Source organism: Coregonus lavaretus, assembly GCF_964263955.1.
Source record: "Coregonus lavaretus genome assembly, chromosome: 10".
In the NCBI taxonomy this organism is placed as follows: Eukaryota; Metazoa; Chordata; class Actinopteri; order Salmoniformes; family Salmonidae; genus Coregonus; species Coregonus lavaretus.
Window position 1 is genome coordinate 56,530,324 of NC_139997.1, and position 17,790 is coordinate 56,548,113.

At 45.8% G+C, this 17,790-nt stretch overlaps 2 protein-coding genes across 2 annotated transcripts in view; one reads left to right on the forward strand and one right to left on the reverse strand.

Annotated features, from left to right (window-relative positions):
* Window positions 1–3,930: 3,930 nt before the first annotated feature.
* On the forward strand, window positions 3,931–4,938 carry fabp6 (fatty acid binding protein 6, ileal (gastrotropin); the record flags this gene model as incomplete). The annotated part of the gene is made up of 4 exons (XM_084169901.1): window positions 3,931–4,008; window positions 4,273–4,448; window positions 4,690–4,779; window positions 4,888–4,938. The coding sequence occupies exons 1-4, from the start codon at window positions 3,942–3,944 to the stop codon at window positions 4,936–4,938; spliced, it is 384 nt and encodes a 127-aa protein (XP_084026027.1). The 5' UTR covers window positions 3,931–3,941.
* Window positions 4,939–11,601: 6,663 nt separating this feature from the next.
* Window positions 11,602–17,790, reverse strand: part of LOC311135596 (cyclin-J-like) — a gene marked incomplete at its 3' end in the record, with an annotated part of 44,237 nt that continues 38,048 nt past the window's right edge. Inside the window, exons 5-6 of the mRNA XM_084169606.1 lie at window positions 12,889–13,048; window positions 11,602–12,082 (exon numbers count right to left, since the gene is read on the reverse strand). Coding sequence (XP_084025732.1) covers window positions 11,602–12,082; window positions 12,889–13,048 — 641 coding nt within the window. The remainder of the gene's footprint in view (window positions 12,083–12,888; window positions 13,049–17,790) is intronic.

The following is a 17,790-nucleotide window of genomic DNA, read 5'->3' on the forward strand; positions in this document are numbered from 1 at the left end:
AGGAAATACCGTTGGATATTATATTGGGGTGGATGGGAGATAATAGTATTACTTGACAAGGCAGCTGAAATACATTTTCAGTTGAGGAAGAGCATTTGTGTTACAGGTGTGTCCTTTGTGTGAATCAGAGATTATCCATAAGAGATACAGTAGTACCCCTTTTGAGAGTACCACCTTACAAAAATGACTTCTAACAGAGAAAGATTGTATGACATTTGATTTTTATGACATTGACATACATTTGTCAAGTATGACATTTGTCATTGGTAAGGGGTACTTTGAAGGAGTATGGTGCACTATAAAAGTTTATGTTTCAGTGTGTTTTACAGTCTTCAAACTGATTCAACCCTTGAGAGGGAATAAAATGATTTAGCTCTGTGCTGAAGGACACTGTTGAGCATAAAATCATGAAAGAGTTTTATGTGTTCTCATAGCATAGTACAACAACGACTCATGTGATGAAATCAAAGGTAATACAGTATGAGTCAATGAGTAACCAATACCTGAATAAACTTACTTACCTATTCATCTAAATGTTTTAAGCATTTCACATTAGCATTTTTTTACATTTAGAAGAGCATTATGTAATTCGATGAACTATCAAAAACAGTAGCCTACAGTAGGCTAGGTATAGAAATTAGGATCTTATTACATAAGTTATTCAAGTATGTACAGTCAACACTTATGGCACCATCTCATCAAGCATGTGTACAATATTTACTGTGACTTTCTGCCCATGCCATAAGCACAGTATAGCTCATCCACTGGATTGTATAATTTATTATCTGGAAATACACTAAGTGTACAAAACATTAAGAACACCTTCCTAATACTGAGTTGCACTGTATAGCTCATCCTCTAGATTGAGTTGCACTCATGTTGACTCCAATGCTTCCCACAGTTGTGTCAAGTTGGCTGGATGTTCTTTGGGTGCGGACCATTCTTGATATACACGGAAACTGTTGAGCATGAAAAACCAGCAGCGTTGCAGTTCTTGACACAAACCAGTGTGCCTACTACGATACCCTGTTCAAAGGCACTTAAATCTTTTCTGGTTAAATAAAGTAGAATTTTTTTTAAATAAATAATTACTATTTCTGCACATTATCTCCTAAATATCTTGTGATCTATGGGCCTCTGCACTGCGGAGAACTACTATCTCAGACTAGAGGGGTTACATAGCCTGTTACTGTAACTTATCCCCCCCAGAATCTGGGTGATTCAAAACTTGCATTAACAGACCTACCCCTGCAGCCCAATGTGGGGAGAATGAGAGACTTGATCGGGCATTGGTTTCTTTGATATTTCTATTTGATCTTACTGTAACCCGTCAAGCTTTCAATAAAACAGATCAGTGGAGATTACTATTTAAAGTAAACCTACATACAGATTTGGAGCTACAGGAAATGCGAAAGTGTGAGATGTATTCAGTCTTGTGGCTTGCATTTTGAAAGGTCATACTCATCAGGAGAGGTTCTATGACAAGCAGTGGGTTTTACCCTTATGGCTTTAAGGGTATTGACCTGCATGTGTTGCTTCCTCACAAACGCCATTTTAATTTCAAAACGCACTGAAATAAAAACTGGTGTGTGTGTGTATTTCTGCATCGTTTTTGGCAAGTGTTGGGACTTGCTCTGAGTAGTATCTAAAAATAGGAGCCGTAGGAAGTTTGATGTGCAAGTGGTACACTGAATTGCATTTGTGGGCGTGCATTTTTTTGGAAAGGTCTCAGAGGCTAGGTGTGTGGGTATGTGTGTTTCCGATGTGCTCGAACAGACTGTCCACCCCTGACGATTATCTCTGGTGTTCTGGTGATGGTGTAACGAGCTTACTGTCCTACCATGAGCTGATCTTGTGTGCTGCCAAGTTCTAGGTCTGGTCTCATCATAGCGCCAGGCTCTTTGCTCAAGGGTGGAAAATGCAGAGTACAGTTACAGTGAGGGAAAAAAGTATTTGATCCCCTGCTGATTTTGTACGTTTGCCCACTGACAAAGAAATGTTCAGTCTATAATCTTAATGGTAGGTTTATTTGAACAGTGAGAGACAGAATAACAACAATCTAATGCTCCTAATCTCAGCTTGTTACCTGTATAACAGACACCTGTCCACAGAAGCAATCAATCAATCAGATTCCAAACTCTCCACCATGGCCAAGACCAAAGAGCTCTCCAAGGATGTCAGGTACAAGATTGTAGACCTACACAAGGCTGGAATGGGTTACAAGACCATCGCCAAGCAGCTTGGAGAGAAGGTGACAACAGTTGGTGCGATTATTCGCAAATGGAAGAAACACAAAATAACTGTCAATCTCCCTCGGCCTGGGGCTCCCTGCAAGATCTCACCTCGTGGAGTTGCAATGATCATGAGAACAGTAAGGAATCAGCCCAGAACTACACGGGAGGATCTTGTCAATGATCTCAAGGCAGCTGGGACCATAGTCACCAAGAAAACAATTGGTAACACACTACGCCGTGAAGGACTGAAATCCTGCAGCGCCCGCAAGGTCCCCCTGCTCAAGAAAGCACATATACAGGCCCGTCTGAAGTTTGCCAATGAACATCTGAATGATTCAGAGGAGAACTGGGTGAAAGTGTAGTGGTCAGATGAGACCAAATCGAGCTCTTTGGCATCAACTCAACTCGCCGTGTTTGGAGGAGGAGGAATGCTGCCTATGACCCCAAGAACACCATCCCCACCGTCAAACATGGAGGTGGAAACATTATGCTTTGGGGGGGGGGGTTTCTACTAAAGGGACAGGACAACTTCACTGCATCAAAGGGACGATGGATGGGGCCATGTACCGTCAAATCTTGGGTGAGAACCTCCTTCCCTCAGCCAGGGCATTGAAAATGGGTCGTGGATGGGTATTCCAGCATGATAATGACCCAAAACACACGGCCAAGGCAACAAAGGAGTGGCTCAAGAAGAAGCACATTAAGGTCCTGGAGTGGCCTAGCCAGTCTCCAGACCTTAATCCCATAGAAAATCTGTGGAGGGAACTGAAGGTTCGAGTTGCCAAACGTCAGCCTCGAAACCTGAACGACTTGGAGAAGATCTGCAAAGAGGAGTGGGACAAAATCCCTCCTGAGATGTGTGCAAACCTGGTGGCCAACTACACGAAACGTCTGACCTCTGTGATTGCCAACAAGGGTTTTGCCACCAAGTACTAAGTCATGTTTTGCAGAGGGGTCAAATACTTATTTCCCTCATTAAAATGCAAATCAATTTATAACATTTTTGACATGCGTTTTTCTGGATGTTTTTGTTGTTATTCTGTCTCTCACTGTTCAAATAAACCTACCATTAAAATTATAGACTGATCATGTCTTTGTCAGTGGGCAAACGTACAAAATCAGCAGGGGATCAAATACTTTTTTCCCTCACTGTATGTAGCTGTCATAGAGATCACGACAACACTCCTAATGACAGAGGATAACTAAACAGACAAGGAGAAACGGTTGTTGATTCAGAGCCTGTGTCATCTCTATGTAAGGCAGCCTTAGGGCCCAGACTGAGGCAGACCGTAAACTCACCAAGTAATTCACTGTTGACTAACAAATTAAAGAAGGAGTTGCATGGTCCAATCTTGTCCTCTGTTCTGGGGGACTTTGGACCTCTATGTTGCCATTGATGTAGTATTACTGTCAATCAGGTAGGTGCAGTGGGTTTTTCCCCCCATACAATAGTAGCCTATGTGCGAAAGGTGAGTGACCCCATGGTCACCAACTCTCTGACTCGCCATAATACCCGATGGCACCATAAAAGTTTATGGCGTAGTAATGGTAGTGATGTACCCAGTGTCATGAAAGAAGGGTGGAGATGGTGGCCGTGTCTATTTAAAGAAGGACAGGTTGTCACTCAGTACCTTACTCTTCCCTGCTTGCCTTGGAACTAACTGCTTTTCGTTCTCCTCTCCTCTACCCATCAGCTCTCTGTACACCATGGCCTTCGCTGGAAAGTGGGAAACCGAGTCCCAGGAAGGATACGATGAATTCTGCAAGCTCCTTGGTAAGACATTTATTCAAGTTTAATAACCACCTGTATAAAGTAATAGCCTACAGAAACTATGAAAACCTTAGTCTTTGTCTTGACATTTTGAATTCAATTGGTTTATGCAATGTATTGAAAGGGATGTATTCACATCACTGCACATTCATTGGGGATTAGCAGTATCAGTATAGAAAACCGACGGTGCTCCAACTGTGCTCAGACATATGAGAATAGGATTCAAAATTACCCCTAGTCTAACTACATATTTTCTTGTAATCCAAGGCATTCCTGATGACATCATTGAGAAGGGTCGCGACTACAAGCTCATTACTGAGGTGGTGCAGAACGGCAATGAGTTCTCATGGTCCCAGCTCTATCCCACCAACAAGACCATCAGCAACAAGTTTGTTATTGACCAGGAATGTGACATGGAGACTATCGGAGGGAAAAAGTTCAAGGTAAGAATCTGTATGATGTCTCATACAACTTTCAGTCAAAGTTTAGATCAGGGGGGGGGGGGGTTATGCTGGTGTCTGTTGTGTAAGCTTCTTCAGACAAAAGTCACTAGAGTAAAAAATTATCTATGTCTAGGGGAACTTGGATGCATGTATTATAAGACATCTAGATGAAACAAACTGAGATTGTTGATTGAATAAATTCTAGCATGAATAAAAGCATTTTTGTGTCCATCCATTTCAGGCCACAGTTACAATGGAGGGGGGCAAGCTGAGCACAAAGTTCCCTAACTACCACCACACATCTGAAATCAGCGGAGGAAAGCTGATTGAGGTAAGTAAAAGTGGCACTTATGGCAGAAGAAGGTGTATATTAGAGGGGAGAAGAAAAAATACATTTAGGCAGTTCAAGTAATGTTGTATGTGTTTTCCCCCTGTTTAGACCTCAATCGCGGGCTCAGTCGTGCTGAAAAGAACCAGCAAGAAGATCTAAAGACATTGTAACTGTGATATTAGCAAAAAAACTCAAACTGAATAATTAGTAAATAAAGTAAGACTGCACAGCCAACCTGCTGCTTTAGTCTTTGTGTCTCTCCTATGCTTGATGACATTTGCCACATAACGGTAAAGGAAAACCTGTCTTGCCAAATGTCACTACATTTATCATGGGACAACCACTAGAGGGAAATCTATCTTTAAGCACAGTACATTTCAGAAGCAACTTTAATAAAAGGTTGAAAGAATAGTCGAGAGTTTGCTAGACACATTCACACCCTATAACATCAAGATTAAGCATTGAGTAGAATAGAATCTGGAAACCAGTTAGATTTTTCATTTCCACCTTGATATATGTACATTGTTAGGTTTTAGTATTAAACATTAACAAGCAAATAACATGTTTGTGCCACACTGCGTTAATAGCCATTAAGCTCTCTGGGGTAGTCACAACAAAACAATTGGTAGATGAGGGGATGTCTCGGTGTGAATGAGTGCCCCCCTCTCTGGGTAACCAGAGGACCATGCTAGCCAGCCCCTCCCCTCTCTGCTTTGTAAACAAAGCTAGCGAGAATGATCCATTACCCAACCCCTTTGCCCACTCCAGAGTCTCCTCTTCTCAGTTCCTGGGACTGCCTTCAGTACCCCCTACCGATCCGTCCAAAGGGGGGCTACTATAACCTCCCTTTCCTATCATTGGTAATCAACTCGGATTATAAATCACTTTTCCTCTCCCACGTTTTTTCACTAATTAAAAATGTTGCACAACTTTATGATCTGTGAAATGAATACAGGACACAAAGGATGTTACAAAATATCCCAGAAATGTGTGAGTGCAAATGTTTTTTTTATATATATCTTTTTTTCATTGCTTGTACTTCCTTATTTTGTCTTTCAGCCGTGGTTTGTATCTCGAGAGACTAACATGTTTTCATAACTCTTCATTTGCAATGATTCTGTACACAGTTTTTCTTTACACTTCATAACATTCGCCTTTTCATTGTAATACAAATCTCCTCCGTAAGGCCTACAGTATCGATAGTCTCCAGTTTCTTAACTATTTGTTTAGTGGCAAAGGGAGGGTAAAAATGAGGGATAGGAATCTCCTTCATTGTCTTGAGGTCTGTAGAGGAAGGGAGCATCAGGGGAGGCTGGGGTTAGTGGTCAAGAGAGGGTGGAGCTCCTCTTCCCCCGTTGAAGAGCTTTTCATGTGCAATGAGTTGAAACATTCATATTAAACTATTCCCCCTGGGGTATGCTAATCGACTTCAGAGAGGCTTGCTATACACATCTACAGTATATTCTCTACAAAGATGAAAAACTAAGGGTGGAGAAACAATACTGCCAGTCTGGCTTTTGTAAAATGTTGTTTTATTTGCAACTCAATTGACAGAGTAAACACTTTTTGATTCCCCTTCCCCAATATGCGCTTCTCCTGCACAAATGCACATAGCCGTTATCATTGATCCATCAGGGTGGATGTCGTTGGTCCACTTGGATTTCAAGAGTTGAGGCTTGTAGGTGGTTTCAATGTGCAACATTTTCATTTAGGTAAAGAAATCCACTGCCGTTCTAAGCAGTTAAAAGTACTACAAAGCAATTGCAAAAACGAAAGACAAAGTGAGCTTAAAAACACAATAAGATGGCGGTGTGATTGAAAGTAATCTTAACTAAAGTGACCAATCATTAGCCTACATATCACACAAGATAGATTGGTCTTTGATGGTGCATTGAGCTCTTCATATATTCCAACATAAAACAAAAAAAAGTTACAGGTAGAGTCAGTGAAATGACGTAAATGCAGAAAGTAAACAGCATAGTGGGTCAATTTCCACAACTACTAAGAGCTTTGAAGCGCAAGGCTCAACTTCTCCGCTGTTTTTGTCCTGTGGCTACCATGCTGTAACAGCGTGAAGCAAACCCGTGCACATGTGCAGATACTGTGAGAAAAAAACATCAAATATACAGTGGCTTGCGAAAGTATTCACCCCCCTTGGCATTTTTCCTATTTTGTTGCCTTACAACCTGGAATTAAAATTGATTTTGGGGGGGGTTGTATCATTTGATTTACACAACATGCCTACCACTTTGAAGATGCAAAATATTTTTTATTGTGAAACAAACAAGAAATAAGACAAAAAAACAGAAAACTTGAGCGTGCATAACTATTCACCCCCCCAAAGTCAATACTTTGTAGAGCCACCTTTTGCAGCAATTACAGCTGCAAGTCTCTTGGGGTATGTCTCTATAAGCTTGGCCCATTCTTCAAGGCAAAACTGCTCCAGCTCCTTCAAGTTGGATGGGTTCCGCTGGTGTACAGCAATCTTTAAGTCATACCACAGATTCTCAATTGGATTGAGGTCTGGGCTTTGACTAGGCCATTCCAAGACATTTAAATGTTTCCCCTTAAACCACTCGAGTGTTGCTTTAGCAGTATGCTTAGGGTCATTGTCCTGGTGGAAGGTGAACCTCCGTCCCAGTCTCAAATCTCTGGAAGACAAACAGGTTTCCCTTAAGAATTTCCCTGTATTTAGCGCCATCCATCCATTCCTTCAATTCTGACCCGTTTCCCAGTCCCTGCCGATGAAAAACATCCCCACAGCATGATGCTGCCACCACCATGCTTCACTGTGGGGATGGTGTTCTTGGGGTGATGAGAGCTCAATTTTAACTCATCTGACCAGAGTACATTCTTCCATATGTTTGGGGAGTCTCCCACATGGCTTTTGGCAAACACCAAACGTGTTTGCTTAATTCTTTCTTTAAGTAATGGCTTTTTTCTGGCCACTCTTCAGTAAAGCCCAGCTCTGTGGAGTGTACGACTTAAAGTGGTCCTATGGAGAGATACTCCAATCTCCGCTGTGGAGCTTTGCAGCTCCTTCAGGGTTATCTTTGGTCTCTTTGTTGCCTCTCTGATTAATGCCCTCCTTGCCTGGTCCATGAGTTTTGGTGGGCGGCCCTCTCTTGGCAGGTTTGTTGTGGTGCCATTTTCTTTCAATTTTTTAATAATGGATTTAATGGTGCTCCATTACATGAAATCCAAATAAAAATCAATTTACATTACAGGTTGTAATGCAACAAAATAGGAAAAACGCCAACGGGGATGAATACTTTTGCAAGGCACTGTACATATCAAATATAAAGTCAACTAAATGTACATTTGGTCTAATGAAAAAAGTTGCAAATAATAAACATAGCTTGCACTATATATTGAGGTAGGTAAACGTTAAGGTATGCAGGAGGATGGTTTTGTTGTCTGAGACCCAGTAGACTACAGGCCCATGGCCCCTTCATACCATCTGTCAGCAGTAGGGGAAGCAGATATACATTGTGGTCAGGATGTGATCAGTGGAAAAGATTACATTACTCCTCCATCCTCACCCCATCAAACCTGAGATATTTTGTGTACTGGACCCACATATACTTGGCTAATGGTAACAGCATGTATGGCCTGCCTGGATTTAGACGTCACTATATGACAGCATCATGACTCATGACACAGACATCAAGCTCATATTCCATATAAGCACCAAAGAAAAAAGCTGATGCCATTGTTAAGCCCGAGTCATACACTCTCTTAGTTACTTGACTTTTGTTCTTTAATGTTTGAGATATTCCTACTGACATTCAGTGGGTTGTATCCAAGGTAACCATTAATCACAAAACAGCTTAAAGATGGAATCCGCAGTAATGGGAAACAGCGCCACTGTCTGCCCCACGACCATTGTTATTGTTTTTGTTCTGTTGACAAGCAGAGGTATGGAGCGCTGGGGGAGCGTCGCGCATCAAGGAAATATTACAGTGCATTCGGAAAGTATTCAGACCCCTTGACTTTTTCCACATTTTGTTACGTTACAGCCTTATTCTAAAATGGATTAAATTGTTTTTTTCACCCCTCATCAATCTACACACAATACCCCATAATGACAAAGCAAAAACAGGTTTTTAGAAATGTATTCATATTTGTAAAAAAAACAACAACTGAAATATCACATTTACATAAGTATTCAGACCATTTACTCAGTACTTTGTTGAAGCACCTTTGGCAGCGATTGCAGCCTTGAGTCTTCTTGGGTATGACACCACAAGCTTGGCACACCTGTATTTGGGGAGTTTCTCCCATTCTTCTCTGCAGATCCTCTCAAGCTCTGTCAGGTTGGATGGAGAGCGTCGCTGCACAGCTATTTTCAGGTCTCTCCAGAGATGATCGATCAGGTTCAAGTCCGGGCTCTGGCGTGGCCACTCAAGGACATTCAGAGACTTGTCCCGAAGCCACTCCTGCGTTGTCTTGGCTGTGTGCTTAGGGTCGTTGTCCTGTTGGAAGGTGAACATTCTCCCCAATCTGAGGTCCTGAGCGCTCTGGAGCGGGTTTTCATCAAGGATCTCTCTGTATTTTGCTCCGTTTATCTTTCCCTTGATCTTGACTAGTCTCCCAGTCTCTGCCACTGAAAAACATCCCCACATCATGATGCTACCACCACCATGCTTCACCGTAGGGATGGTGCCAGGTTTCCTCCAGACGTGACGGCTGGCATTCAGGCCAAAGAGTTCAATCTTGGTTTCATCAGACCAGAGAATCTTGTTTCTCATGGTCTGAGAGTCTTTAGGTGCGGGCTGTCATGTGCCTTTTACTGAGGAGTGGCTTCCATCTGGCCACTCTACCATAAAGGCCTGATTGGTGGAGTGCTGCAGAGATGGTCGTCCTTCTGGAAGGTTCTCCCATCACTACAGAGGAACTCTGGAGCTCTGTCAGAGTGACCATTGAGTTATTGGTCACCTACCTGACCAAGGCCCTTCTCCCCCGATTGTTCAGTTTGGCTGGGCGGCCAGCTCTAGGAAGAGTCTTGGTGGTTCCAAACTTCTTCCATTTAAGAATGATGGAGGCAACTGTGTTCTTGGGGACCTTCAATGAGGCAGAACTATTTTGGTACCCTTCCCCAGATCCGTGCCTCGACACAATCCTGTCTCTGAGCTCTACGGACAATTCCTTTGACCTCATGGCTTGGTTTTTGCTCTGACATGCACTGTCAACTCTGGGACCTTATATAGACAGGTGTGTGCCTTACCAAATCATGTTCAATCAATTGAATTTACCACAGTTGGACTCCAATCAAATTGTAGAAACAGCTCAAGGATGATCAATGCAAACAGGATGCACCGGAGATCAATTTCGAATCTCATAGCAAAGGATCTGAATACTTATGTAAATATGGTATGTGTTTATTTTAATGTAGAATTTGCAAAATTTTCTAAAAACGTATTTTCGCTTCGTCATTATGGGGTATTGTGTGTAGATTGATGAGGATTTGGTTTTATTTAATCAATTTTAGAAAAAGGCTGTAACGTAACAAAATATTGGAAAAAGTCAAGGGGTCTGAATACTTTCCGAATGCACTGTATGCTGCTGTTCTATCATGTGTGCAATGGTGTCCAAGGGGGAAAAAAGTGTTTGCTGTTTGCAGTAACTTCTTTGTTGTAATATCGCAAACAGACATGGCACTTTCACCCTTAAGGATTCCAGCTTTAAGGTCAACTATACTTTCGCTCATTTTATAGGATGTATCATGTTTGGTGGCACTCTTTCCATCTGATCAAGCAAGGTCCATTTTACAGGTACAGTAAATTGCAGTAAAACTACACAAATAGCAACCCCCCTGGAGAGTGTGGTAGGACATCAGTAGTAGTATTAGTAGTATGACCAGATGAGAATGTCAGCGAAATTGAACTACAAGCTATCCTGTGCAGAAGCCTTCCCAACGTGATCATGGTGTCATTAGCTGCTCAAGGTCCTTGTGACAATGAGAGCAACAGTAGCTGTTCCAGTGAGGGTTGTGTGACTTTCATGGGTTTCAGTCAAAGACACACAGATGAAATGGTACCAGTCAGGAGAATTTACATGAACTGAGGAGAAAGTGTTGCTTTGCCCCCCTGGGGACTAGCTAGTAAAGCATCACTTCCTCCCCTGTGGTTTGATGTGCTGAGAGGACTGATGTGGCTGTTCCCCTGGGAACCATGGCTCCATCTGCTTCCAGGGGCACCAGAAAGGCAAAACAAGATGGAGTCTACTCTACACCAGCCAAGGCCAAAGATGGGTCAGAAATCCTAGCGAGGCATCTCCTACATTACAATACACACTATTTTCACCCAGTAGAAGTTAAAAACACAACATCAAAAAAGAAATGAATTTACACAGCTGTTTAAATACATATTCTTTCAAGTAATACTTCAAACCCTGATATGGTATAGATCATGTAAACAATAGCTAGGACAGACTACTTTCATGATCATAAAGTCATCATTTTGTTTAAGGCAGCCGCATTGAAAGATAATAGTATAAAAAACAGCAGTCCCACATTGAGAGAACTGACGTGGAAGCAGGGGCTCCACACAACCACAGTTGATAGCAGAATCACAGTCTCTCAGCATAGAGCAGGCAGTCACGTGAAGGGAACAGTATGTACTGTATGTAAACAGCTCATCACAAATAGTGTCTCATTTCAAATAGGTAGGGCCTTTGTTAGGTCAATACTATGACCTCAGCAACATCTGCATTGACATTGCTTCTTTGTTTTGGTTTCCTTTGTCCCCAGTGGATGAGGTCAGGACGGATGGAGGAGGACACTGACTGCCCCAGGTTCCGTTTATCCTCCCTCTCCTGGTGTCACCTGTCGAAGCAGCCTGCTGTGAAGGTGTGATGGGAGCCCAGGTAGCCTCCCCCGTACGACAGGCAGTGACGGGGCTCTGCAGCAAGGGCCACTTGCATGGAGATGGGTCCCTGCAGGGGAAGGGAGGAGCGCAGCCCTGAGGCCAGGCTGGGGTAGGAGGGGAAGACACCCTGAGAAACCGAGCCTGTGAGGAGCCCTGTCTGGTGGGCTTGGAGGTAGTCCCGAGACCTGACAGGGCCCAGAGCCTGGGACTCACCTAGCATGTGCAGCTGGGAAAGGGGAGTGGAGTGCTGGGTGAGGTGCTGCTGGTAGCCACCTGTCTGGAAGAGCAGCTGCTGGGAGGTAGGTAAGGGTTGTTTCAGGGTGGAGACAGAGACTGTAGAGGTTGAGGAAAGGGCCTGGGGTTGGAGAGGACTCTGGACAGACGGAGAGTTGGACTTGGATTTGTTGGCCTGTTTCACATCGTAGTCATGGGCACTAGAGGGAGAAAAACAGTGAAAATGATTACTTAACGACCTTTAGCTGATGAACATAAACATCAACATACAGAGGTAATAACTAAGGGTCAATGGTATTAACATTATGAAAAAGCTGTAGAACCTCAATACTCAAATTGCATTAAAATGGAGGAGAAGTGCATACATGGGAAGCATTCAACACCACAGTTTAGAAATGGATAAACTAAGTGTAAGCAGATGTCAGTAAACATGGGGTGTATTCATTAGTTGGATTCCATAGCAAAATGTTTTGTCTGTTCAGGGCTCCAGACTAACATTTTCCCAACTTCTTTAGTTGGTGGCACAAGCCCATGATTTAAGTCGTTCTGGATAAGAGCGTCTGCTAAATGACGTAAATGTAAAAATGTAAATGTAAATTTGGTGGCACCCAACAAAATAAGTTTGGGACGCGTCACACAACAGAATACATTTTAGTCATCATCATATAAAGTCATTATAAAATTATTCACAATAAATTGTTACATCTAACATGTCAAAATAGGGCTCCAGAATTTTCTGATTGTTTTGTTCAATAGAGATGAATTTGCCTTCCTCTTTTGTGCACTAATATTGTATATAGTCCTAATTCAATTGGTGCTTCTTCACTACCTGATGAAGTGTAAACTCAAAACACATTAGCTAGATCTCTAACTCTAAATATAACACCTACTGCTAGTAGGCAAAAAACTTTTTGTAACGGAATCTGACTAATGAATACACCCCTGGTTTGTGACCAGATTAATGTGTGTGTACAGCACATTATGTAAAGCAGTAGTGGAGTCTTACAGCAGCATGAGCTTGATGCACTGAGTGAGGTGTTCCCAGGAGTATCCGGTGAGCAGGTGGAGAACGGTGGACCAGCTTGGGGTGATTTGGAGACAGATGCGGGACGCCGCAATGCAGGCTGCTGCCACCTGGGACGGCCGGAAGCTCAGGAAGGCATGGTCTGAGACACACAAACACAGAGATCATCAGTCTCACTCATTTACTCAACAACGAATGGCCCCACCATTGAGACCAACTGTCTTGCCCATTAGACCACCCTCTGCAGTCACTTTATGGACTTCCATTCTTGGGCACTCCCAATCAGGGCTGTTGCGGTGACCGTATTGTAATGATCAATTGTGATGATCAATTTGAAGAAAGAAGTTCAACAACAGGTTTATACGCATAGGCCTATATATAAGGCCGAAAAAAATAACGATTGTGCCATTATACAATACATAGCCTACCGCATATTACACATGGCAGAAAAACATGAAACAAAACTGATTTAAAACTGATTTGTCTTTGGTACATAATTGGTCTAGCCTATACTACAAAATTAAACAAATTCTAGTAATCGCCTTTGAGTGTGGACAGTACACTACACTCCAAACTTTCTATCCACGAGTTTGGGAGAGAACGTAGAGCCCTAGGTGATGCTGTTGGTTCATTGATTGTGCAGGGCGGCTTACAGTTATCCTACAATTATAGTGCATTTGTATTTGATTTTTAATAGCCTAGTAATAGGGCATTTTTTATATTTTATTATTAATAGGCTGATTAATAGGGCGGATTTCCTCGTCCTTCTCACCAGCCGTGATTTTGGGCAGCTCCATGGTAAGAAATGTGACCGTTCCTGGTGCAAAAACAATGTCCTATTCCGGAGCTCGAGTAAATTACATTACTACGCTGCTTCCGAATGTATTACGTCAGGACGTGGAAATCGATTCTATCGTAGTCCATGTGGGTTTTAATGACATTATGAAGGGCAGCTCTGAACAGTTGAAACTGGATTTTAAAGAGCTGATTGACTCTCTGCTAGACACTAACAAAAAAGCCATCATATCTGTGTCACGATCGTCTGAAGAAGCGGACCAATACGCAGCGCGTGGAGTGAACATAATGACTTTATTTAATAAAGCAACCACGAAAAACAACAAATGACGATAGTGAAGTCCTCTGTAACACTGACAGAAACATGGAACAAAAACCCACAAACCAAGGAGAAACCACACAGTTTAAATATGGCTCCCAATCAGAGATAACGAGCCGACAGCTGACACTCGTTACCTCCGATTGGGAGTCATATGACTAATCAAGAACAATCACCTAGACACCCAACATAGAACATAAACACATAGACTGCACACACCCTGGCTCAACAATAATGAGTCCCAGAACCAGGGTGTGACAGTACCCCCCCCTAAAGGCGCGGACTGCGACCGCGCCTCAAAACCCCCAAACAGGGGAGGGCTGGGCGGGCATACCTCCTCGGTGGCGGTTCTGGCTCCGGCCTAGACCACCACCCCACCATAGTCACTACCCGCTTACGTAGGTTCCTCCAAATGACCACCCTCCACCTTAGCCCCACTAGATTAAGGGCCAGCACCGGACTAAGGGGCAGCACCAGGATAAGGAGCAGCACCAGGATAAGGAGCAGCACCAGGATAAGGGGCAGCACCGGACTAAGGGGCAGCACCGGACTAAGGGCCAGCACCGGACTAAGGGGCAGCACCGGACTAAGGGGCAGCACCGGACTAAGGGGCAGCACCAGACTAAGGGGCAGCACCGGACTAAGGGGCAGCACCAGGATAAGGGGCAGCACCTGACTCAATGGCGGATCCTGGCTGGCTGGCTCTGGCGGATCCTGGCTGGACGGCTCTGGCGGATCCTGGCTGAACGGCTCATGGCTGGCTGAAGGATCTGGCTGCTCATGGCTGGCTGACGGATCTGGCTGCTCATGGCTGGCTGACGGATCTGGCTGCTCATGGCTGGCCGACGGATCTGGCTGCTCATGGCTGGCCGACGGATCTGGCTGCTCATGGCTGGCTGACGAATCTGGCTGCTCATGGCAGGCTGACGGATCTGGCTGATCCTGTCTGGCCGAAGGCTCTGGCTGATCCTGTCTGGCGGAAGGCTCTGGCTGATCCGGTCTGGCGGAAGGCTCTGGCTGATCCTGTCTGGCGGAAGGCTCTGGCTGATCCTGTCTGGCGGAAGGCTCTGGCTGATCCTGTCTGGCGGAAGGCTCTGGCTGATCCTGTCTGGCGGAAGGCTCTGGCTGATCCTGTCTGGCGGAAGGCTCTGGCTGATCCTGTCTGGCGGAAGGCTTTAGCAGCTCCGGTCTGGCGGACGGCTCTGACGGCTCATGGCAGACGGGCGGCTTATGCAGCGCTTGGCAGACGGACAGTTCAGACGGCGTTGGGCAGACAGGCAGTTCAGGCGCCGTTGGGCAGACGGGCAGTTCAGGCGCCGCTGGGCAGACGGGCAGTTCAGGCGCCGTTGGGCAGACGGGCAGTTCAGGCGCCGTTGGGCAGACGGGCAGTTCAGGCGCCGTTGGGCAGACGGCAGACTCTGGCCGTCTGAGGCGCATCGTAGGCCTGGTGCGTGGTGCCGGAACAGGAGGTACCGGGCTGAGGACACGCATCTCAGGGCTAGTGCGGGGAGAAGCAACAGGGCATGCTGGACCCTGGGGACGCACCGTAGGCCTGATGCGTGGTGCCGGAACTGGAGGTACCGGGCTGAGGACACGCATCTCAGGGCTAGTGCGGGAAGCAGCAACAGGGCATGCTTGGCCCTGGGGACGCACCGTAGGCCTGATGCGTGGTGCCGGAACTGGAGGTACCGGGCTGAGGACACGCATCTCAGGGCTAGTGCGGGGAGAAGCAACAGGGCATGCTGGACCCTGGGGACTCACATTAAGCCTAGTGCGGAGAGCAGCAACAGGGCATGCTGGACCCTGGGGACTCACATTAAGCCTAGTGCGGAGAGCAGCAACAGGGCATGCTGGACCCTGGGGACTCACATTAAGCCTAGTGCGGAGAGCAGCAACAGGACGCACAGGACTCGGGAGACACACAGGAGGCTTGGGGCGTGGTGTAGGCACTGGTGGGAAAGGGCTGGCGACGCGCACCGTATCCCTGGTGCGAGTGGCCGGAACAGGCCGGGCTGGGCTGGCGAAGCGCACCGTATCCCTGGTGCGAGTGGCCGGAACAGGCCGGGCTGGGCTGGCGAAGCGCACCGTATCCCTGGTGCGAGTGGCCGGAACAGGCCGGGCTGGGCTGGCGAAGCGCACCGTATCCCTGGTGCGAGTGGCCGGAACAGGCCGGGCCGGGCTGGCGAAGCGCACCGTATCCTTGGTGCGAGGGGTCGTAACAGGCCGGACCGTACTGGAGGCACACACCACTGGCTCTACCCCGGGAACTGGAACGGGCCGGACCGGACTGGATACACACCTCAGTCTCTCACGCCGTGCCTCTACATCTCCTTTCCCTACTTTGGCCAGTGACCCCCGTAACCTGGTTGCCTCTTGAATTCGCCCCTTCTCTGCCTCCGTTAGCCCCGTCGTCCAAGCCATGTGCCCCCCCCCAAAAACTTTTTGGGGTTGCCTCTCGACCTTCCGACGATGGCCCTGCTGACGCCGTTGCTCCTCTCGCCGTCGCCTCTCCACCGTTTCGCTCCATGGACGGCGATCCATCCCATCCAGGATCTCCTCCCAAGTCCAGGACCCCTTTCCGTCCAAAATCTCCTCCCATGTCCAGGAAGCCTTTGGAGCTGGGTCCTGTTGCCGCTTGACACGCTGCTTGGTCCTTCTATGGTGGGTTTTTCTGTCACGATCGTCTGAAGAAGCGGACCAATACGCAGCGCGTGGAGTGAACATAATGACTTTATTTAATAAAGCAACCACGAAAAACAACAAATGACGATAGTGAAGTCCTCTGTAACACTGACAGAAACATGGAACAAAAACCCACAAACCAAGGAGAAACCACACAGTTTAAATATGGCTCCCAATCAGAGATAACGAGCCGACAGCTGACACTCGTTACCTCCGATTGGGAGTCATATGACTAATCAAGAACAATCACCTAGACACCCAACATAGAACATAAACACATAGACTGCACACACCCTGGCTCAACAATAATGAGTCCCAGAACCAGGGTGTGACAATCTGGCCCTGTGCCCTCTCTGAATCAATCAATCAATCAATCAATTTTATTTTATATAGCCCTTCTTACATCAGCTAATATCTCGAAGTGCTGTACAGAAACCCAGCCTAAAACCCCAAACAGCTAGTAATGCAGGTGTAGAAGCACGGTGGCTAGGAAAAACTCCCTAGAAAGGCAAAACCTAGGAAGAAACCTAGAGAGGAACCAGGCTATGAGGGGTGGCCAGTCCTCTTCTGGCTGTGCCGGGTGGAGATTATAACAGAACCATGCCAAGATGTTCAAAAATGTTCATAAGTGACAAGCATGGTCAAATAATAATCAGGAATAAATCTCAGTTGGCTTTTCATAGCCGATCATTAAGAGTTGAAAACAGCAGGTCTGGGACAGGTAGGGGTTCCATAACCGCAGGCAGAACAGTTGAAACTGGAATAGCAGCAAGGCCAGGCGGACTGGGGACAGCAAGGAGTCACCACGGCCGGTAGTCCCGACGTATGGTCCTAGGGCTCAGGTCTCTCAGTTGGCTTTTCATAGCCGATCATTAAGAGTTGAAAACAGCAGGTCTGGGACAGGTAGGGGTTTCGTAGCCGCAGGCAGAACAGTTGAAACTGGAATAGCAGCAAGGCCAGGCGGACTGGGGACAGCAAGGTGTCATCATGCCCGGTAGTCCTGACGTATGGTCCTAGGGCTCAGGTTCTCAGAGAGAAAGAGAGAACGAGAGAATTAGAGAGAGCATACTTAAATTCACACAGGACAC